The sequence below is a fragment of the Biomphalaria glabrata genome, chromosome 8 (assembly GCF_947242115.1).
Source record: "Biomphalaria glabrata chromosome 8, xgBioGlab47.1, whole genome shotgun sequence".
In the NCBI taxonomy this organism is placed as follows: Eukaryota; Metazoa; Mollusca; class Gastropoda; family Planorbidae; genus Biomphalaria; species Biomphalaria glabrata.
In genome coordinates this window covers 8,907,334-8,932,147 of record NC_074718.1, presented here as the reverse complement: position 1 = coordinate 8,932,147, position 24,814 = coordinate 8,907,334, and the positions used below count along the sequence as shown (strand labels likewise).

The following is a 24,814-nucleotide window of genomic DNA, read 5'->3' as shown; positions in this document are numbered from 1 at the left end:
AAAAAAAGGCGGGTGGGGCTTATCCAATTTGGTTTAGGAAATTGGAAAAAAATAATCTATATTTTTAAAATCCTAATATTATTTTGGTTCAAGTGAAACCAATCCAGCTGCTTGAACTGAACTGTAAACTAGTGAAATAAATCCTGCAGCTTGAACTGAACTGTAAACTAGTGAAACCAATCCTGCAGCTTGAACTGAACTGTAAACTAGTGAAACCAATCCTGCAGCTTGAACTGAACTGTAAACTAGTGAAACCAATCCTGCAGCTTGAACTGAACTGTAAACTAGTGAAACCAATCCTGCAGCTTGAACTGAACTGTAAACTAGTGAAACAAATCCTGCAGCTTGAACTGAACTGTAAACTAGTGAAACCAATCCTGCAGCTTGAACTGAACTGTAAACTAGTGAAACCAATCCTGCAGCTTGAACTGAACTGTAAACTAGTGAAACAAATCCTGCAGCTTGAACTGAACTGTAAACTAGTGAAACAAATCCTGCAGCTTGAACTGAACTGTAAACTAGTGAAACCAATCCTGCAGCTTGAACTGAACTGTAAACTAGTGAAACAAATCCTGCAGCTTGAACTGAACTGTAAACTAGTGAAACAAATCCTGCAGCTTGAACTGAACTGTAAACTAGTGAAACCAATCCTGCAGCTTGAACTGAACTGTAAACTAGTGAAACCAATTCTGTAGCTTTAAATGTAGCCTACCTTAAAGTAATGAAACCATTTAAGAAGCTTATTTAATCAACCTTAAATTAAGTAATACTCTTAACCACTTATTTCTAAATTAATTACTATTCTATAGGACATCAAAATCTCATGAGTAGACAATATTTGTGGAAATTTTACATCGTATAATAATAATAATAATAATTTTATTTATAAAGCGCTGTTAACAAACAAAATGTAGGCTCAAGGCGCTGTAATAACATTACAAACACAAACACGACAGCTAAATTGACAAACTAATCTAAAAACGTTTTTAACAGGTAGGTCTTAATGTTCTTCTTGAAAGAAGCGTAGCATACTGTCTGTCTGAGATCAATGGGGAGTGTGTTCTGCTGTCACAGATAAATAATAACATATTGTAGACATTAATTAATAGTAACAATAATAATAACAGAGACTTTGTGTTTATACAAGTAGACAAAGAAGACTTATCTTTTTTTATTACGTCACATCCTACTTTCTTATCAATAATGCACGATAAACAATGACGCAATATAAACATATTAGCACAGAGTGAGTTCCAAACCCTTGGTCCGTGCACTGAAAAAGCCCGCGGACCGTAGCTTCATGTAGTTAAACAAAAATTAAATAACGTAACATTGTAAAGCTGTGTCAGAAATAGATTGACAAATGAACACCTCAGTTCACTGTTAAGGATAAGTACAACTCAATTAGGACGAATCATTATTAAATCACGCTTAGATATATAATAAATCGCTTAATCTGATAGTAAACTAATAGAAATATTCGACTCGCTATATTTTAAATGAGAAAAAAAAATAGATCTAGATCTATGCGCTGTAGAAATTAGTTCTTTTTCTGCTAGCTAGGCCTACTTAAAAAATAAAAGTTTGCCCAATCGCTGGTAAGTGACGTTTATACGGACCTGTCATAGAAAATAGATCATACCGCGGCTGTATCAAGGCCGATAACTGAAATCATACGCAGCGTTCGCCATGAGATCAGTTATCTCCCTTGTTAAGTGCTTTTCTTGCATGAGATAATCGGGAAGAGCATTAGGAATAATGGCATCATGAGTCTAGCACGAGAATGGAATATTTCAGTATTGAATAATCCAATTTTGTCTGTAAAGAGCTTAAATCAGAAACACTCAGTCGTTATTGGCTACATTGTTTATACTAGTAGTACGTACTTTTCACTGTAAGAATGGACTTATTCATTAGTTTGAAGAGGAGCACCGTGTTTATTGTTTTCAGTGTAATACTACAATCAACTACAACTACCGGTTGGACTCATATTCCTTTTGGTAAGTTGATCAAATCTTGATCGAGTATGGATCTAGACTCTGGGCTCTAGCAGTGATGGCCTTATGCTTAGGAAAACTAGTCAGCAGCTTAGGGCCTCCGATTGGCGGGAGCATCACACAGGACTCAAAATATTTTTTTAGAGAAAAAAAAAGCGAAACTTGTGCCCAATGTTATTGATAGAGTACCCTTAAGTTTGTGTTTTTTTCTATTTCATTTGGGGCCACAAATTTCCCTTGGAAATGTATATCATCTCTATATATCATTCTCTTCATGGCTCAAGAGTTTGGACAAGAAGTGAAGGAAAGATCACTCATTTGTTTCTGCAAGTCGGACTAGAGTTACTCTATGAAAAAAAAGAGGGGGGGGGGAGAACAAGTAGTATACACCCGTCAATAAACAGCAGGGCCGTCCTTAACCATTGTGGGGCTCAATGCGAAACGGATTTCACGGTGCCGAGTTTGGGTAGGGATACGGATAATAAGTGAAAGTTAAGAGTTTGTATAAGAAAATATATTCGCCTTTGCATTTTATTAATTCTTTTTCTTTTTTAACTTTAGGCATTCTATTGGATGCTAGTTTGGAACCCGAATCGAAAACAGCCATGATGTTTGCTCTTTCTCTCCACAACAGCAAGAAACAAAATGAACCAAAGCTCCAGATGCTGTTCGATGACTATAACACAGAGAACACTTTTGAATTTGTGAAAAAAGGTATCTCTCTCAGTCTCAATCTACTTGGCTGCTGTTCCAACCAAGACAATAATTAATGTACCCATACAGAAAATGGAATCCTCTATTGTATGAGAATAATTGTATTTATTTGTTTTTTCTTGCTATACTAGTTCAACTCTTTCAAACATTATTTATTTCTCTCTCGTCTCTACCTAACAATCTAATCTCATCAGAGCTAAAGTGAAGAACTCCACACTTACAACTATATATCTCAATAATGTAGAAGTTATTCTCCTTATTTAATATCAAACAAAATAGTGAATCACCAATAATTAATTGAATAATTACTTAATTTTTTTATTGTCTCTACATAACAATCAAATCTCATCAGAGCTAAAAAGATCCTATTTAAAAAAAACTACAAATCTTTTCCAAGGGTGAAAAATTCTGTAGTTCCAACTATAAATCTCAATGATATAGAAGTTATTTCCCGTATTCGATATCAAACAAATAACTAAACACCAATAATTAATTGACTGATTGGTTAATTTGTTTAAAAATTGATTCATGTATAGTCTTTGCAAATGAAAAAAATTGTGCAAAGTTTCAACCTGATCCGAGAATGGGTGTTCGAAGAAATTATGTGTACAAAGTTTTTACCAGACAGACAAACTGGGTTAATATAAGCTTTGTACAGATAAATAAATAAATGTGTACCTTGTAGCAGGGGATATTTTTAGAAGAAATTTATTTTTTAAACACAAAAAGGCTATAGATAAGTGACTTTTTTTCTTTTTTAAAAAGGACATTTAAAAAAACAACACGAGAAGTCTAACAAGTTACAAATTTTCAAGAACAGATAAAATTAAAACTATTTGGCCTAATAAAAGGTGACATGAAGAGTCAATTTAATTGTTTCATATTTCCAGCATAGCACTACAATTAAAAAAAAAAAGACAACACATATTTAAAGTCATATCTGCCTATAGTCGCTCTGGACTGTTGTCTCGTTTATTCTTGATTTGAGCCCATGCAGCCGCCACTACCCTTCGTCTTGCAGGAAGTTTGGGCTACGATGTAATAATCTTTATTTGTGAAGGAAAATCCAAAACAATTAAAGTTAACAAAAGCTGTACACAGTGGTAGATCTTGTAAGTCTCCCTGGTTTTTTGTGATGGTGTCCAGTTTGAGCCCTGCCATCTTGCAGAAGGTTTGGGATTGAATCTGCGGTTATCTTCATTTCTGAATGATTGTATTAATCAAACAAAAACCACCAAATACTATTAGGTCTAGTCCAGTGCTTTTTTTCTTTTGTAAAAAAAAATTGTTGCCGGTAGGCCTACTCAGTGATGGATCGCCCTAACATTTAACTACGGTACTAATAAATTAATAATAAACGTTAAAATAAAAGAAAAGTAATATTTTTTCCCGACATTGAAAAAGGTGCCGGTACGCTGTACCGGTGAGTACCGTCACAAAAAAAGCACTGGGTCTAGTAAAATCATAATGTCAATATACTATGATTCCTAAAATATAGGTGTCATCAAAATATATAATAAATCAGTAATTAATCTTTATTACAACGTCGTGTGTGAAACATTCATAAATATGTGTCTTAAATTCAATGTCATGTTTCAGTATGTAAACAAATGTCAACTGGTATATTTCTACTCTACGGCTCCATGTCATTCCGAACCTTCCACGTCTGCCAGAGTTACAGCCATCTTTTTCATCTTCCTTACATCACAAACTATTTTCCAGGTAGGAGAGTTATACATGTTGAAGCAAATGTTGTACTTCAGTGTGTTTTACCTTATCTTATTGTATCATAAAAAATACAGACGTTACTTCGAAAAAGAAGATGATTTTGTCCTACGCGTTATGCATCAAGTCATGCATGTTAACCAACGATTTAAATTTTGCCAAGTCATTGGTCATGATTGGTTTTCCTGGCTGGCTCAGTATCTAACTAAGTATCTATCAATTATAATCAATTAGTATCATATTGTCAACAATGGAGATGTTTTTTTTTTACTGAAGTGGATACACACAAAACACAACACTTTCACAGAAAAGTCAAGGAAGCTCAAACTGTCCAATTTGTTACAATAGTTAGTAATAATGTATTTTTAGTGCTTGCACATAATTTATTGGTTTTGGCCTCCATTAGCACACACCCATGATCACGAAAATGGTGGATGTCGAAGTATCTACCTCCATAGTTATAAATTTGTACTACCTAAAGTATAGTGATTTAATTATGCATTGGATTTTGTGTCTTTGAATAGATGAAATTTTTGTGTAATTAATTTTAAATGTGTCCACCTTAAATGCTCATCAATTTTGACCTGGTCCATTTTTTTGAAGTAAATAAAATAAAGTACATGATAAATAATTTAAAATAATTATTATAAGATCAGTATCAGTATGTTTATCATAATCTCCCTCAACCAGATAGATAACCATTGGCCATCACTATATTATTCTCATTATTGAGTGTTCAATTAAGGTCATGAATACTTCAACATTGACTGGATGAATCAAATGGATTAGTCTAGAATATAATACATGTAAAACATATAACATTTCCAATAATTTTTTAAATAATACATTATGAGTTTAATACTTGAAGCTATTTATAAAAACTATTGAGTAATAAGATCTTATATTAATTATATTAATTGAATGTTGTGTTTGATTCATCAATGCAGTGCAAATGTCTTTCATTTACTCTCTAGGGATGAGCCTGACAGAAGTTAAAGGGAGATTATTGTTTCTCAAACCAGACTATATTAGTGCCCTTGCTGAGTTGATCATGACACTAGGGTGGAAACAGTTCACCTATATGTACGATCATTTAGATGGTAAGTACTTTTTGACTATTTACTTTGAAGAAAATCTTATATCTGTTTTTATTATCTTATTACAAATACATAGTCAATGCACTTTATTTTGCTATCATTGCATGTATAAGCATTGTCCACCATTTTCAAAAGTTAAATCCTACCATTCTGTCCATCAAATATTTAGCAGAGATTTAGTCCTAAGGGCAGTCTTGGTGCATTTTGAGGATTGGAAGTAGAGGAACAAAGATAAAGACATAAATACATAGTTTGTGTCACACTTCAGTGTGTAAACCAGAAGAAAAAAATTGGGCCAGTCACAAGGATTTTAACATATAGTGTCATGCTTGGCAATGCACAATTAACTGACCAGTAGGAAGTGATCTGTCCATTATATCAGGTCAAATCACATATATGCATGTGAACTTGAGACAGATAGACCCGTCTAGTTAACAATACTTTGAATAAACATGAGGTGGGGGTCAATGTATATGCTTAGAGAAGGTACTATCGAAGACGTCAAGGATCCAGAAAGATCAATAGATGCTGTTATATAAAGGTGAAGCTACCTATCTGGCCATTCAGTTGTTCATGGTCGCTAGTCATTGTTCACATGTTATTTCGAGTAGCCATTGTTACAAGTATTTAGTATTAGATTTTTATTACTTTTCATCAATCAGTTATTATCGTATATGTATCTCTACTTATATTTCAACTACATTATAAATTTTATGTCAGCCAAGTTATCATTGTGATTTCTTTTTGGATTATTTATTCTGTTGATCTGAGTTTGAGAGTATTTAACTTAAGGACATTATATATATCCAGTACTGCATTACTTCATTGTGACCTCTTAGCCAGTTAAAAAAAATGTAAAGGCAACTCAGAACCAGCATATGTCAGATGATTTTGGAAAAAATACAACAGCTTTCTCCAAATAAAATTGTGACCTATTGTTTCTCCAAAAGCAAACTGAAGAACATAATTGATACTTAAGTATGATAAACTTAAAATAGGTTGGCTTTGATAAGAATTTCCAAATAAAGGTTTTTTCTTTTCCTAAGATTAAAAACAACATCAATGAGAAGATGAGTAAATAACAGTTAAAGAATTCTATTCAGACCTAGCAATCTTTAGGGCAATTGATGTAAAGGTCATCTGTTTCTGTAGCCCATGATTAACAAAATGTTGTGTGGCCAGCACAATTTCCAATCGCTTTTACTTTTCCCAAACTAATGTCAGGTACCCATTAGAGCTGGGTGGACTCAGAGATGCCCTAAAGATCCCAAATTTAAAAATCCCAGCCTTTGCCAGGGTTTGAACCTGAGAATCCAATTGTTTTACCACTCAGCCACTGCACCTCTATGAAAATATGAACATGTACTTAAAATGTTTTCCCTTATTATCTCATTAGAAATATTCCAATTCTTCTTTTTTTTTATAATTCTATTTCTTTTTGCAGGAGTTCAAAGAGCTGAGACTATCAAGACCAAACTTTCTGATGTAAAGGTTGTTATGATGCAGCTCCTACAGGTGTATAGCGCCCATGAGGATCTGAGACTTGCAGATATGGGCAAGAAAGACCAGGAGACATTCATCCTTCTGGATGTCTCCAACTGGACTGCCTACAGCGCAATTGTCAAGCAGGTGATAAACATTAATAATGGTTGCCTGTTTGTGCAGAGTCCGTTGGGGTGCCACACAAGATTTGTAAGCCATCTTTCTCGATTCCTCCCTGCCTTTTGCCTTGGATATAACTACTTTCAATGGCAGGTCCATTCATTCTTTTATGTTGTCGTCCCATCCCTTTCTCTGTTTGTCTCTTCTTCTTTCCTGGTACTGTTCCATGAAGTAAGGTGTTTGCAAGCCCTAAAGTCCTTTTAATATGGCCATAAAGTTAAGTTTCCGTTTTTTTACAATTGTTAGAAGGTCATCTTGGGGTCCAATTGCTCTAGTAATTCTGTCTCTAATCTCGTCTTTTGTGATGAAGTCTTTCAATGTGACAGCTAGGATTCTTCTGTAGAATCTCAATTCCATTGCTAGGATCCTCCTCTCTTTATCTGCACTCAGCGCCCAAGACTTATAAGCATATAAGAATGTAGCCGTAACCAGGGAGCGCATCAGTCTGACTTAAGTGTCGAGGACTATGCATGTATCTCTATGACGTTTAAAAAATGTTTAAATAAGTCAAAATATATACACTTACTTTAAGAAGGACAATACCTCCTGAGAATGATTCAATAATTTTATCAGTATTGATTGCAGTGGGTTTAAGAAGTACATTTCTCAGAATAAGTAATTTTTGTTGTTCTAGGTTTTTCCTCTGGGTTTTTATTTTTTTGCAACTCTTCCAATAGTTTAATGTGAAATTTACTAGTCACTCTTTACTATGAACTCTTCAGATTGCTGAGGTTGGAATGAATCGTGAAGGCTACAATTATATACTTGCAACACTGGTAAGTAAAAGTTTCCTTCAACACCTTTCTGTCACAGGGACAAATTCTATAAAGCTCATCTGTTCCTATGGCTAGCAGTTTAATAAAGGTGTCATCATAGACAATCACAACAAACTATCACCTTTCCTTTTTTCAACTAATGTTGACTGGACTCTGTGATATGCTTATAATCCTCAATTTTAAAATAATATTGGGATTTGTAATTAGAAAAAAAAGTCTCCAATTCTCTTTATCCAAATCATGGTTATCTTCAATCACACATTATATAAGGCTTGTTTTCGAGTCCGAAAATTAATGAGGAATGTAGTATTTCCCGTGGTTATGCAGCCCCAGCTGTGACCTACATATTTGGCCAAATCCAGGGCAAGTATAAGCATAACCTTTGTCCACCGGTGGTCGATTAAGATTTTCTATTCGGCGTCTGTCATCAGCAGTGGATTTTCTTTTGGTCTCAAATGTGTATCCTGTGGCCTTTGTGTGTGATCTTCAATCACACATTACATGGAATGAGTATATCCTACTTTGTTTTGTCTTAAACTTCTTTTTTAAAATTTAGGACATTTGTTTTAAGTTTTTATTTATTTTTTCTTTTACAGAGTTTTAAATTGACATTTAGATTCAGGTTGGCATTAATACATGAAGGACTTCCTAATTTTGTCAAAGATAGTTAAAATTCTATTTTGTTATTTCTTTTTGCATATATAAAACTGGTACTATGCTAATATTGTACATGTTTTAGAATTTTGTTTAAATATTAGATATGCTTTAATTTGAGATCCAATTACTAGTTGACAAATTTAGAATGAAAATTTCTAGAATTGTTTCAAATTTGTTTTCAGGATATTGCTACATTAGATCTGTTCCAGCTGCAGCAAGGGGGAGCTAATGTAATAGGATTTCAGGCTGTAGATTTTGATGATGATCATGTGAAGGAATTCCAAAGCCAATGGAAGTCCTTGGAGCCAACACTATGGCCAGTTGCTGGGAGTGATAGATTAACAGTTAGTAGCTTTCTATATTTTAACATATCATTACCATGCATTAAAATAGAACACTTGACTTTCTATGGGGTAAAAATATAGGGAGGGCTTTTACTTATGTTGTTCAGAAGCCTTTAAAATTATAAGTTAAGTAACCCTTTCAGACTTTGTGATCTATGGGGCAGATGATGTATCTGTTTCTGTGGCCCATGGTTAATTAGGGTGTCATGTGTCCAGCACAATGGCTAACTGCCTTTTCTTTCCCCAACTAATGTCGGTACATATTAGAGCTGGACTCAGAGGCACCCAAAGATCCTGAAGTTTGAAAGTCTTCACCAGGATTTGAACATGGGACCTCAGTATAGAAGACAAGCATTTTACCACTCAGCCACCACACCCCCCTTTGAAATTATAATAATTTATATTGCAACTAATTGATCCACTCATTAGCTAACCTTTTCTGCATTCTCTTTATATGGTATTTTGAAGAGTAAACTTTGCTAAGAAGTCGTATATCACATAGTTATCAGTTCATAGATAGTTATGATAAGACAATATTATTTATTTTTCTTTCTGATGTCTTAAACCTAATAGTTAGCCTTTTTCAGAACTTATCCACACTATGTATTTTCATTGAATCTACATGTCCATCAAGTCTGAAGTTGCATTCTCCTTGGATGTGGTTGAATTAATAAAGCGAGCCATTTCAAAACTATTGCTCTCTAGGCCTGACATCTTTCAGTACACTTTCAGAAGGGGTAACATCTACAATACGAATTTCACTGTGGGGATCCAATGCAATCATCGACCCATACAACCCTGGATGCATGGCAACAGTTTGTATGATGCATTGAGAGAGGTAACTAAAGCATTTCAGATCATACAAATTTATTTTACATTTAGTTAAATTTTTTCAAAATGTGAGCACTTCTTTTATTTTTCATGCAGGTTAGTTTTCAAGGTTATAGTGGCCACATACTATTCGACATTCATGGCAGACGCCAAAATTACAGCATAGATGTTTTGTCCTTGACGTCTGGATCAAGTCTTAGAAAGGTTGTTGATTGTTAGAATTTTTTTTCTTCTTAAAAACTAAATATTTCAGAATTATAGAACACATAACAATAAAGTTTATATTCTGAATTAAGAATAGAGAAGAAAAAATATATTTCTATTATGCCAAATTTGAATTTTTCTGTTGATTCCAGTGAGATTCATAACAAATAAATATTCACATTTCATTAGAGTAACACCTTTATTGAAATCATTCAATTTAGAAAGCCTTCAGGATATAAAACTTAAAAGTAAATTAGCATTTATACATAAGACACTGAACCATAATCTTCAAATTACAAATATAAAACCTAATAAAATACTCAGAAAGACACAAAAATAAAGGCACTTCTTGTTCAATATGCTAGGACAGATTTGTACAAATGCTCCTTCTTCCCTAGTCCTATTAGAGCATGGAATGGAAGTCATTGTTTAACAAGCATGACTAGATATATCTAGGGACATATGTAGTATGTAATCATCTTCTTTTTTGAACTAACATCTGAATTTTATTTGGTCTTATTCAATAAATATTTATTCATAATATTTCCCTATTAGGAAATGTTTGTATCAATTTGTATTCCATTAGATAATTTAATTTTTAGATGTGTATTCTGTGATAGGCCTTGATCTTGTAGTTATTGATGGCTGTCTGACTTCAACCAATTACTCTGGAGATGTCTGGGTTTCTTGTACATTTAAACTACTAAGAAACACAACATAAACATGTAACAAGGTTAAAGAACTAAGTGCAGACCATTATATACTTGAATGAAGGCAACAGTCAAGTCTCTGTCCATAATACAAAGTTATCCTCTTGAAGTCCTAACACCAACTGACTAATAATAAACTGAGCTATTCCCACTAATCCATGACATCACTAAATGTTGCATTCAAAGTCCATCAAATATGGTTTGTCTTTATATTAAGTGTCTAATACATTCCACTGTGGCCTTTTCAGTATTAAACTTCACTGGAGTATATAATGGTCTAGACTTAGTTCTTGTTACATGTGTATGCCTATACTAAGTGTCTAACAATCCTAAATTAAAGTATTGGTGTTTTCTATTCCTAAAAGTGATTGTCATTTTCATTGAAGTAAGGGACTCATAGTAGGCCTTTATGATTCATTACTTTACTTTATTAACACTGCTACTTTCATCAGTCTATGAAAATCTCATAAGTTTGTGAAAGGTAACAAATCTTCTTATAACAAATAATGCCCCCTGTGAACAGTGTACAGTATTTTTTATTTGCTCTTCAAACATTAGCAAATAAAGAAAACTCTTGGGGAGAACAGATTTCTTAGTGAATAACAAACATTAACGGCAAATAGAAAAATATTTTCAACATGTTACTACTAGGGGACACTAAATAGTAAAGCGCTTGGCTTCCAAACAGGAGGATCCCAGGTTTGAATCCTGGTGAAGATTTGGATTTTTAATTTCTTGATCTTTAGGGTGCCTCTGAGTCCACCCAGCTCTAATTGGTACCTTCAATGAAGTTCAGTAGGGCATCGGCGCCGAAGGCGCCATTATCCCGTTGATGGTTAGAAAGGCTTTTATCCAACCACCAGGCCTGGACATGGGGCTCTTCACCCCTGTCCTGTCTGAGGGCACCCAACGGTAGGCGGCCATATCGGTTGACTGAATGGGAAAATCGGGCCGTGCCATGTACACAGCGCACCGCCCCCGTTCCTGGACCCCACTCGCTATAAGTGGTCGGGAACAGCGCTGACTGCGGGGAGCTTGTCTCATATTCCTATACTGTAACTGCCACTATTCCGTGCAGGGACCGCCACTCCAGCCACGGATCCACTGATGACGGCCCCCTTGTGGAACGGCATGGCGGACTTTTTGGACTGGGTTCTGGGCGTTCTTTCCATCCCAACCTCGAGTGAGAGAAAAAAAAACAAAAGCTCACCCAAGGAAGCCCGGCTGGGCCTGGTTTGCTACTCGTACTTAGCCTATCTAGTATCCACCCACTAGACGTATCCACCGGAGGGCCATGCTGAGGCGACGGGTAGCGAATTCCTCCGGCTAATTGGTACCAGATATTACTGAGGGAAAAATAGAGGTGGTTGGTCATTGTGCTGGCCACATGACACCATTGTTAACCATGGGCCATAGAAACAGATGACCTTTTCATCATCTGCCCCATAGATTGCAAGGCCTGAAAGGCAAACTTTTTTATTACTTTAACTACAGGGGAGTAGCTCTAGAGCGTCGGGGAACAAACATCCAATCTGCATAAAACAATTTTTGATACAATATTTATTGGAGTTTTTTAATTGCATAGCACATAGGGCAATAATGTAGTACACTATAATAGGTTACTTCATTATAATAAATATATAAACCATAAGAAATAACAATACTATATCACTAGACAACCAAATTTTCCATTGATAAAAATAGAACCAAACATTCTTTACCATCTGTGGAGTACTTATATATAAAAAATGAAGTGGACCTAATCACTATTTACAAATTTTACTTTTAGATTGGTCAATGGCATTCATTGTCTGGTTTATGGTTAGACAGAGAGGAAAAAGTAAAAGATCAAGTGAGACCTGACATGAGAGACAACAGAACAGTTATAATCTCCACACTTGTAAATATGTTCTTTATATAAGTTTTCTTTCAAGACCTACTGTTAGGCCTTGACAAGCAAATGTTTATGTTCTACGTTTAGTTTTCTCCCTTTGTTTCCATAGCTTGCTTCCCTTTCCATTTTATGGTTCCTTATAGAGTAGCGGTTTGCATGCTGGACTGTCATTGGGTCATCTCTATGGTCCTGGGTTTAAACCCTGCCCACTGCCTTCCCCCATTGCCCTGTATGGACAACTAAGTATATTATCTTCAACTCTGAACATCCAAAACATGTAAAAAAAAAAAATAATTAAAAAAATATATGAAGTTAATTCCTCTGATTCTTAACTAAAGTCCATGAGGGTGTTAAGTGATCATCTCAACAACATATTTCATTTGCTAATTTTAAGGGGCTGGCTACTAAGAGTAGCTAGATGTTATCAGTAGTCTTAAAAAACATTTTAGTATCCTGATTTCAAACTCTCATTTTCTCTTGGTCTTTACCTTAGGACCGTCACTTTTTGTCTAATTGTTAATTTTCTTTCTTAAAAGGTCAAAAATAAATAAAGACAATTTTTTTTCCCAGCAAGTACCTTTTCTGATGCTTAGGACAAGTCCCACAATGGATGGAGTGCCTTTAGTAGATAATAACAGATTTGAAGGTTGCTTTTCAAACTTCTGTATTAAATTTTACAAAATAAAACAACAATTAAAAGTCTTTTTTAAAGAGTGAGTGATTTATCACATGCTTATCTAGTTAAAAAAGGGTGCGGTGTCTAAGTGTTTAAGTACTAGGCTTACAAACCTGGTGTCCTTTTTAAATCTCTGTGAAGACGGTTTTTGAATTTCTGATTTTTAAGGTGCCCCTGAGTCCATCCAACTCTAATGGGTACTTGATTTTAGTTGGGGAAAGTAAAGGTGGTTGTTCATTATGCTGGTCACATGAAATCTGCTTGTTAACCGTTAGCCAAAGAAACAGATGGCCTTAACATCATCTGCTCTATAGATCACAAGGTCTGAAAGGGAGACTTTATCTAGTTTAAATGAATTCAGTTTTTGGATTACTTAAAGGATGTAACAATTTTAAATGTTTTGTCACATGACCAGGTTATTCAAAGGATCTTGCAGATGCAATTAGCCAACACTTAGATTTCCAGTATGTCTTAAAAATCATTGAGAATAATGAACATGGCAGAGATCTAGGGAATGGCTCATGGACTGGAATTATTGGCAGATTAATTGACAAGGTTAGTTTATGTTCCAAAATGTTTTATTTCAAAACTATTTTAAATGATTGAAGATTTTTATAGGCAAGTTAAGATCAGGTTGTTTGAAAAACGTTATTTTTTTAATTAAATTTATATTAAAATAAAAAAATAAATTTCTTAGGTGAATGATATATTTTTAAAAATTGTTTCCCATTTATTGATTTTCAGAAAATGTGTCATAAATTGATTACTTTTTAATATTCTATTATATAATTACTTATCAAAAGGCCATCTTTAGTAGTTTTTAACAGAGCCCTTTTTTGGAGGCTGGCAGATCCCATCCCAGATCACTTTAAATTTGATTAACAACAGAAAAAGTGAAATAGGGAGTTAAGTGAAATTTATTTTAAAGTTTTAAATATAAAATATGCTTGAAACATTTATATTGTTGGGCCTTGACATAAGCAAACATTTATGTTCCACATTCAGTTTTTCTCCCTTTGTTTCTTTAGCTTGCTTTCTTTTCCATTTCATGGTACATTATAGGGTGCTGTGTGGTTGTGTGGTATGTGCTCAATAATCTCAGGTTCTAACTTTGTCTCCAGAAGGAGGCTTGAGCTAGGATGGTATAAGCTTCAATTCTGAAGGAATGTCTGAATGTCTGAAACTTGTGTTTCAATGGAAATAGAGTTAACAATTTTTATCTATCTCCTAATTGATGATACCATAGTTGATTTGACCTCATTAAATGAAATTAGTTTTTGATTTTATAAACTTAAGTTTGTATTATATGAAAAAAACATGCATTCCCCCTTTAACTCTATGCCAAATAGAACATTTTATGAAAAAAGACAAAAAGTTATTCAAGCTTAATCATAACAGGGTAAATAAATACTAATGAGAAAATAACTACGGAGAGAAAGAGTTAATATTATTTTCACTGTCTAAATTGCAGACTGCAGATATGGCTATAGGACCATTAAGTATCACACTGGAGAGAGAGAAAGTGGTGGATTTTTCCATGTCTTTCATGAAGAGTGGCATCTCTGCATTGCTGCAACAGCCTGCCAAAGTGAGGCCAAACATGTTCTCATTCATGGAACCCTTCTCTCTAGCCCTATGGCTGAGTATCCTGTTGGTTAGCATTGTCGTCAGTCTGACTCTATTTGTAGTCTGTTGGTAAGAACATTTTGTATAGTTAAAACTGAGTATTTCCTTGCTTTTCTTTATATTTCTTTTGCACAGTTCTCTAAGAAGAAAAATAGATGGATAACTATTATTAGTAATTGTCATTGTAAGTGCTTAGGCTGCATGGAAGAGGAATATACAATGAAGGTCAACTGGTCATTTCACACACAGGCATACACAGTAATACACTTACAGCACTACTAGCCACGTAAAACACATACACTTACTATCACAATCTGTAGTTAGGATTACCAGAGAAATGGCCCAGTTATGAATTTACATTTTGAACCAAGCCTATAATACACTCGAAGATTCATTGAAATATTACAAACTAAAGATACCTGCAATCTCAAAATAATATCAACAAGGATAAGTATTTCCTTTTATAGGCTTATAATTCTACATGAACATAACAAATTACAAACAAAATGTAGTTGACTCTACTTAAGCTGGCTAAGATAGATTGAAACAAGGTTTGGAAATGGGATTCACAGTTTTAAACTGCACTAATGCAAAATAGATATTTTGTTATGATAGTCATCCATTCGAAAAAGTTCTATGGCTGAGTATTGTGATGTGTTGAAATGCATTTTTGTTAGTCTGGTTTTCTTTTTGATCTGTATGCTATCAAAACACTCAGCATCATGCATTAAACATAGTTCAAAGCATTGACTTTATGCTAAGCTATAAGCTTTATTATGTTTGGTTGTCTGCCTGGTCATTTGTTTTGCACACTGTATTGTCATTCAGATGGTGTCAATGGTCCCAGGTTCATACCCAGCCTCTACCAGCCCCATCATCATGTGTAATGTTTGGGCTTGGAGGAAATTATCTTTGAATCTGAAGGAACTTGTATAAACATTCTATTATTTACTCTCAAAGTAAAAAGAAAATAAAAAGTAATGTGATCTCAATATGTATTTGATATTTAATATTTGGTAATGATTCTTCTGTTCACTTTATCCTAGTTGGTTTGTTTAGCAAGACTTAGTATTATTTAACCTGTGTCATGATTTGTTTTTGAAGTTATGTAGTTCACACTATCAATTAAATTTTTTTGTTTTAATAAGCCTGGCTCTGCAGGCTCTGAGGTGCCTCTATTAAATGCAAGATAAAAATACAGTGTGGTATATAATTTAAAAAAAAAATGTAATATCTTCAAACTCAGTTTAACAAATGGATGAACAAATTTACATAGGTTAGTCATACATATTAAAACTGATACACCCAACTGTTATGGTACTTCAGCACTAACCTTTTCTTTTTGACACACTTTATGTATACTTTGTATTTCCAAGAGTTCTCCATCCTTTTTTTTCCTTCAGTATATTTACACAGAGCAAATCTTTTTTTTTTAAAGCATTGCTTATGAAATGTTGTATCTAGGCTGAGAAACATTCATAAATTTGAATTGATATTTAATGCATCTCATTCTTATTTACAGTCTTGTGGCTGACCCTAATGAGACTTCAAGTAACATTAATCCAAGACTAACTTTAACAGATTCATTTTGGTTTGTTGTCAGCTCAATATTATCACAAGGCAGTGACATTGTCTTGAGGTAATTCATAAATATATTTCATTTATTGTTATCTAGATTTTTACACATATTTATCTATACAGAAGATGACTTAAATTTACTTTATAATTAGAGATAGGTATTATTTTAACTTCTTAAATTAATCTAGGTGATAAGGCAATTTATTTTATTCTTGAGTAGTTTTTGAAGAATTCTTGTTGTTAATCTTAGCAATTATTGTTGCTTGTATCTAAGCCTAAGAAAACAATAAATTGTTATTTTCTCATCATGGCTTCACACAACTTTAAGCAACACTATAGCACCCCTGTAATAATGCAGCTGGTACTGATTCATACTGGTGTGACTGGCAACACTATTGCAGACTCCTTGGCTCACCCACCAACCAGGCTGTTATTTTTCATCATGCTCTGGCTATAATTAAAAAAACAGAAATGGAAAAGTGGTTTGAGTGTGTGCTGGGACAAGTCCCAAAAAGCCCATGGAGTCTGGGAGTGCATGAGGCGCCCTGATTGCACTTCCCCCTGGAGGCTGTCCAGGCCTGAACAAGCTATTATAACACAGTGCAAAACAGGCCATGTCCTTTTGGTTCATATTTCTCATGGCTATAGCCAAATTTTGATTCACGGTGCCCCCGCTGTGGGGAAGAAGAGGAAACCGTGCCTCATATTCTGTTTGACTGCCCCAGACTTGTTGATCTCTGTCTGGACAGGTCTGGGAAACCAAAAATTCTCAACTTATATGGTGACATGTATGCATAACTATGCAAGACAGCAGGGTTTCTGTCCAGAGAGGATTTAAGCCTCTCAAGACCTTGTTTAAATGGAGTTTGATGATGAGGATGATTTTCTCAAAATGTTTCCCATTAATATTTTTTTAGAAAACCTATTTCCCATAAATTTTGCTTTTGAAATTTTCACAGGTCACCAGCTAGCCGTATTGTCGGTGGTATTTTGTGGTTTTTCACTTTGATCCTGTTGCTATCATACACAGCTAACTTGGCTGCTTTCTTAACTGTAGAGAGAATACGTCGACCAATCAAATGTGTGGAAGACCTTCTCCAGCAGAATGAAGTCTTCTTTGGAACAAAGGAAACTGGATTCCCAAGAGACTTTTTGGAGGTTTTAAATATAAATCTATATACCAAAATTTGTTGTTGTTTTTTTTAATTTCAAGAAGACTAGCAAATTTTTTAAATACTTGTATTTTTATTAGTGACTAACTTCAATGCTGGCATTGTTTGTGAAGTTCAGTCTTGTATTTCAAGAGTATCCAAACTTTGCAGAGGACTGTATTAGTATTCCACTGAAGAAAATTGAATATTTTAAAATGACAAAGTTGTATTGTAAAATGAACAAAACACATAAAATACCTCAAGCATGAAGAAACAATATAAGTTGAAATAATTTTTTTTTTAATTCACAAAAACAGTGTTGAAATGAAATGCAAATAAACAAAATCCTAATTTTCCATTTTCCTCTTTTTATACTCTGGGAGCTAAAACTATTTCTATAAATCATTACTGCAAAGTCAAAGTTTATTTGTATCTGTCTTGATCTAGTTCCAACTCTTCTTTAAGGTTAGAGTGAATCAGGGAGTAAATAATTAGCCTTTAACAATTTGTTGCAATTTTTGTGACCTTGACAGTGAGATTCTAGTTCTGCAAACAAGGTAAACAATAATCTTATGTTATTCATGCATTGTAAATGTTTCAGTCCACCAATATTGCAAGCTATCAGCAGATTTGGAAAACAATGACAGACTCCTATAACAAAGTGATGGTCAAGACTGATGATGAAGGTTTACAGCGTGTTCAGGTTTACAGAATAATTGTAGGATTTGTACTGGTGTGATGAAAGAATTTTTTTTTTTTTGCAAGATAGTCGTGTGTGAGAAATTACTTTTAACTAGAATATCAAAGTAAAATTTCACTTTTACATCTTGCAGATTAGTATAAAATGGGATGTGTGGCCAAGAGGCTAAGTATGCTATCAAGGGGGTTCAAGGTTCAACACCCCATTCAGGCAGCAATGAAAACCTTATCCCACTGGTCCACAAATCAAATTGAACCTTAGTGCTCTGAGCATGCTACAAGCATGAAAGTCACACTATATATAAGCTATAAAAAAAGGCATTAAAGTTGATTTATTTCAGTGTCAGAATGTAGTATGCCAATATGACCAGGTCCATGGCTACTAGATTTTATTCTCCTTAACTATTGCCAGACATCTTCTGTAGTTTTGTGAATTCAAGTCTTTTCCTAAAAAGTACAAAATATTGACTTTTGTACCTTAACTGGGAGTTAAACCTTGAATCCACTTTGACAGTATTGTCAACATGTCTCCTAACATAATGTCATTTTTATTCTTTTGCTGAAGTTTTTTTTCCCCCCAAAATAAAAAAAATCCAACTTTTTAAAAAGATGAAAAGAAATATTTAAATGAAACTTTTAAACATTACTTTAGCTTACCCACAGAAAGATGTTTGTTGACTAGCTAGTATAAAGAAGTATTCATTAAAAATCTTTTGTGTGCCAATTTTGCAGAGTTCAGGTGGAAAATATGCTCTCTTACTGGAGTCTTCACTGGCAGAATACTACAACAACAGAAAGCCCTGTAGTACCATTGAAATAAAGTCCAGCTTCAGCCACAAAGGTTTTGGAATAGCTACTCAGCTCAGATCAGTTCTTACGTAAGATATGCTCATAATTTTAGCTACTAGTTTGAAAGTCTATTTTTGCTTGTTGGTAACATAAGCCATTTTAAGTTGCAGCATTTGAAAAGCATTACTTTACAATTTGAAAGTTAGCTCCTAGTGATTATATGCTTATTACCAACTTTCTCCTTGTCTGTATGTCTGATGATCAAATCTCTTAAATCATTTTCATTCTCTTTTTAATCTCAAGATACTTTTCAGAACCATGAGTTCATCCCTGCATCCTTCCTCACCCCTGTGATTTTTTTATTGTGCCTACTAGAGTAATTAAAGAGGTCTTGTTTCACCTTGAATTGTTGTGCTATTTGATGTCGCTAGGTCTACTTTAGATAGTACAGGACAACAGATATTAAAATTCATCAATTAAGACCTCGACAATATTTATTCAACCATAAAATAAAATAACAGTTCACTGGCATTTCCAGCCATCAATAAATCACCTGTAATACTTCACTTACATTCACAATATAATCAAATCACAATATAATCCAAACAGAATACATCAAATACAAGTACCTAGCTAGTAACACTTTTTACACAAAATCAATATACGTTGTCTTATTCTACTTCTATGGCTTTGACTAATTTTCTGACCACTGTTTCTCATGTGAAACACAAATATAAAGTGTACTCCAAGCTTCCCAATTATATTCATGCCACTGGCTATCAAACAATGATGTGACAACCCCTTCTCACTCTTTCCATTTCTGATCAAACTTGATTTCAAAGTAAACTTTTTTATGAGTGCTTGGCAGTTGTCTCATTGGAAAATGACATAGCTCTAATAAACCACAAATTAAGAAGATGCCCAGCCTGTGACTGTTGCTGGATATCAAGGATTGGCCTCTTTAGTCATATGAAAAGTTGCAAAGGGTAAAGATAATTATCTAGAACCGTATAACACCACAGACAGACATTGGAACAGAATCTACAAAGATAAGACTTCACTGACATATATGACAAAATAGAGTTTTATCTGGGAAACAAGGAGCTTCATAATGTAGTCATGTTACCACTAACACCTTTTTACTATCCTTATCATATTTCTGTAGCATCTGTTATGGAAGCATTCTGGGTATCACATACAAAGAACACATTACGAATGTGGAAATCCAAAACAAGATCACAATGGCGATTGTGCTGCCCATTGATGAAAAAAAGAGCAAGTTACTTATGGCCATATAATGAGATCTTCAGGGCTCACAAAAACCTGCTTATAAGGAACAGAACCAGGGGAAACAAGGAGAGACAAAGAAAGCAATAGAAGAAGTTGATGGGCCTGCTACAAAAGAGAATAATTCTGAGTAAAGAGAGAGAATGTTGCCCCAATAGTCCAAAAGACTAACGGACAAATAAAGGAATCATCTCACTCCATTTAAAAGCTAAATGAACTTAAAAATATAATTCATGACTGCTGTTTTTATTTCATGTCAACATTTAAGCAAAAAAAAAAAAAAAAAAAAGAATTGTAACAATTTTTTGGGGTAGTCAGTAAAATTATAATTGCATCAGTGGTAAATCACTGCCACTTAACAAAACATTGGTAGTGTAGTTTAATCTCTTTCAGTGTTAAGTCACTGAAAAGAAATGTATGTAAAAGTTTGTATGACTTTCTTTTCTCTTTCAACATGTTTTAGAAAAAAAAATATGATTTGGACTGCAAAAGATATATGTGTTATCTTTAAGTTGACAATTGATCTATGCAGTCACCTGACATTTTTGTTTTCATTTATGTTTCACTTAGGAAAGAAATTAATTTTGCAATTATGCATTTAAAAGAAGATGGAACTCTTCAAAGATTGAAACAAGTTTGGTGGGATGAAAAAAATGAATGTTTTAAGAAGAAATCTTCAAAGGTATGGATTTCAACCATTTTCTTTTAGACTTCATAAGTAAAAAAAATCATTTTGTAAATCTTTTCATTTCAATAGTTCCATAATAAAAGTATAAATAATATTCAATTCATAATTCTATAAGTATAAATGATGTTCAATTCGATTGTGTTTCTTACATCTGCAGGACTCCAACACACATTCTCTGGAACTTACAAGTGTTTTGGGAATATTTCTTATTTTAATTCTAGGATTGTGTATTTCTATGTGTGTGGTTATCATAGAGACAATATTTCAAAAGAAAGATGGGAAAGAACTCAATGAAAAGAAATTAAACATTCTACTAAAATATGGAAAAATAGTGAAGTTCAAACCACTGTTTGCAAAATAAAATTATAGTTACCAATAGGATGTCTCTGTTAGCATGGAAGGGGTTGCCTGAATCAGCCAGGAAAACCAATAACTCAATAAAGTTTAAGTCTCTACTTAACTTGCATGACTAGACACAGATAGATGTTGGGTGATATTTGCTTCTTCTTTAAAGGAATGACTCTAAAATTATGAGTATTCCATAAAAATTACATGTGTGATTTGTTTTTTTATGAGGAATTCTATTCTTTGCTTATTTATTATCTGACATCTTGTTATGGAGTGTGTGTGTTTGTTTCTATGGTGACAGTGGAAAGATGTTAGCAATTGGTTGCAAATGATGCACGATAGAAGGCGATTGGTCTTAGTTACGACTAGTTATGACCTAGGATTCCAGTACATGAGACTGAATGGATGAGTTATTGTAGTGAGTTAGATTTTGATCCAAATACCTTTTATATTATTACTGAAGTCTACTATATTAATTGAATTTCATCACAAGTTATTTTGTATTATAACAAAAGTAATATTTATTATCACAGAAGAAGTAAAAGAAGTTATTCAAGTTATTTCAAGTTTAACAAGTTAAGATATAATACGCCTACAGCAGTTTAAATACAGTGAATTAGTGAGTAGAAAATAAAAAAAAAAAAAAAGCTTATATGTGTAATTGTAATTGCAAAGTGTAACTGTTGCCATGAGTAGTTTGGACAGTTGAGTTTTTTCTCTCTACTTGAGCTTCTTTTCTCTCTACTCGTAAGCCTTGTACTTTTGAGTGCCTTGTAGTTTTGTTTTTGATTAGTTCAATACATCACAAAGCCCCGTGATGTTTAGTGGACATTCTTTGTGCATAAGGCAGTTCACCTTCTGTTCTGAAGTTGCTTTTGTCTGTACAAGATTCTAAGTTTGGTGAAACTAGTGGGCAGCTTTTGTACTATTTTCTTGGATGTAATATTTCTATAGGAGTTTTGGACGCCTGTTTAGGGTGAGTTTCTGTTTGTTACATCTCTATTTCTAGAAGGTTGTAGTTACTGTTTCTAGTCTTAGATTTTTTTTTAATTTTGTATAGGGTGCTTGTGTTGTCATTGTATTACTGTGAGCCAAAGTTGTGGCTGATGGCAGATACTGAAGTCATAGATTTGTAGTAAATTTAGATGGTTAAACTACAAGGTGTGAATTGGTTGTTACAACCTTTGTTTATTTATCAAGATTTGATAACATCACCAGTATTTGTTTTTATTAGTCATACTTTAAATCAGGGGTCTCAAACTCATTTCAGTATGTAGGCCACAGTGGAAAGTAACAACCATTCAGCGGGCCACACCACAAAAAGATAATGTTTTTACATTAAATTGTACGAACACTACTGTCACTGCAGTTAAATGCTAAAATAAAGTTTTTATAATTTTAATTACATTTAGTATAGTTTATTACATGCACAGACAGTTTAGTTTACTAAAATAAGTTGACATTGTCTCTGTCACTAATTAAAAAGCAGAAACTGTAGTTTCCCCCCAAAAAACAACTATAATTACTAGGCCTACTGCAGATGGCTCGTCACTATGTTTCTGTCCACTCAGCTGAGAGTGTTTGGCAGAGACCAGACTATCGACGTTAGGCCTGAAGTCGCGTGTAGTGGCAAGCCGCAAGGTCGCTCTCAGATGCTCACCAATCAGTCTTGATCGTAATGCTGTTTTTTTATCTTCAATCTGGAAACAACTGTTCGCAAAAGTACGTGCTCGCAAACATCGCTAGAATTCTAGCAGCTGCGCAGAATAAGTGTGGAAACTTCTCTGGGAAGAAACTGACGTTTTCACTTCAACTGCGAACGGAGTGGCAACAAGGAAAAACTGTGGTTCGAGAGCAGTGAATTGATGAAAGCGGGGTTCAAAATCTTCCAGTAGTCTGGAGAGGATGTTTACGTAGTCTTTCAGGCGCTGTGGTTCAACCGTTAAGCTCTGTAGAAAAGAGAAATGAGCCAGGTTTCTATCTGCCAGCTGAGTGGCCCACAAATTCATCTTGTTTCTTAATGATTTGATGCGGTGAAACATCACGGTAATCAGCTGCTTTGTGTCCTGTAGTTGTGAATTGAGTGCATTGAGATGTTGCGTGATGTCAGTAAGAAAAGCAAGATCCGACAAAACATTGGGTCACTGAGCTTAGGTATGTCATAAACAATTTCCCATCTCAGTTCAAAAATCTCTGCAGCACTTTTCCACGATTCAACCATCTGACTTCCGTATGATAAAGCAACTCTCCGTATTCCGTTTCTAAATCAGCTAGAAAACTGTCTGTGGTTGAGACCCCGTGTACGTATGAAGTTCACCGTCTTCACGACAACATCCATCACGTTCTTCATTTGTAGACTTTTGCCACAGAGTGCTTCTTGGTGCAGACTGCAGTGTCTGGCTGCAAAAGGTCCCGCCAAGCTGAGCTGATTCCGTTTCTCTACCATTATTCCAACAACACCAACCTTATCTAAACACATTGCTGGTGCACCGTCCGTAGCCACTGAAACAAGTTTTTTTCCCACGGTAGCCCACACCTGTCAATACAAGCTTCCAGTTTTTGAAACACGTCGCGTCCATTCGTCATTCCTTTCATGGTAGTAAGTCCAATAACTCTTCAACAATGTTCAAGTTTTCATGGACCCCACGAATGAATACGGCACAGTATGTGGTGTCTGTTACACCAGTAGACTCGTCCACTGTAATGGAATATGCTACAAAGTCTTTTGCAGCGGCAATCAGTTTCTGTTGAACATTTGTCGCTGACTCGGCGATCCTGCTTGCAACTGTGATCGCAGACAAACTTATGCCTTCGAAGAGTTTCATTTTCTCGGGGTAGATAATTTCACACGTCTGTAGCATACACAATTTCATAAATAGGCCTTCAGTGAATGGTCGTGATGCCATCTCGCTAACAACAAAGCTTGCCTTCACAGAATCTTCGCTTGCATTGAGGGGACACCTCATTTACTGATGTGTGCAGTTATATGTGGTCATTGTAAATTTTATCAATTTTTTGTTTGAATTCGTGGACGTGGCTGCGGGCCACACAAATTTGTTTCATGTGGCCTGCAGGACACGTGTTTGAGACCCCTGCTTTAAATATTACCATCACTTTCATTGTCTACATTAACTGTAAATACCCAGTATATGAAATATTTTATCTGTACATCAAATGAGTTATCCAGTCATTGTATTGATAGTCATTTATCACATTATTTTAGATAATGTCAGGGGCCTGGGAAAATGAGCTTAGGCTTAAAAACAAAACCCTGACAATTGTACCAATTAGTTTGGATCAGTCATATAATTAAATGTGTAATAGGTCAAGGCAAACAATAATAAATCTGTGCAATAAGAAA

General features: G+C 34.5%; 1 protein-coding gene across 1 annotated transcript; it reads left to right on the top strand.

Moving 5' to 3' along the window:
• Nucleotides 1–1,822: 1,822 nt before the first annotated feature.
• Nucleotides 1,823–24,814, top strand: LOC106058156 (glutamate receptor 2-like). The gene is made up of 19 exons (XM_056037962.1): nucleotides 1,823–2,000; nucleotides 2,559–2,711; nucleotides 4,311–4,433; nucleotides 5,411–5,536; nucleotides 6,978–7,162; nucleotides 7,918–7,971; nucleotides 8,811–8,972; nucleotides 9,607–9,810; nucleotides 9,900–10,007; nucleotides 12,507–12,617; nucleotides 13,182–13,257; nucleotides 13,703–13,842; nucleotides 14,759–14,982; nucleotides 16,436–16,552; nucleotides 17,451–17,649; nucleotides 18,244–18,345; nucleotides 19,074–19,219; nucleotides 20,988–21,099; nucleotides 21,263–24,814. Exons 1-19 carry the CDS (start codon nucleotides 1,901–1,903, stop codon nucleotides 21,464–21,466), a joined length of 2,646 nt encoding a protein of 881 aa, XP_055893937.1. The 5' UTR covers nucleotides 1,823–1,900; the 3' UTR covers nucleotides 21,467–24,814.

Excerpts from the sequence above, each read along its gene's own strand:
- LOC106058156 (XM_056037962.1), top strand. The coding sequence starts at position 1,901 with ATGGACTTATTCATTAGTTTGAAGAGGAGCACCGTGTTTATTGTTTTC. Across the intron at positions 2,001-2,558 it reads TTGGACTCATATTCCTTTTG|GCATTCTATTGGATGCTAGT; the intron begins GTAAGTTGATCA and ends TTTTAACTTTAG. Across the intron at positions 4,434-5,410 it reads CATCACAAACTATTTTCCAG|GGATGAGCCTGACAGAAGTT; the intron begins GTAGGAGAGTTA and ends TTTACTCTCTAG.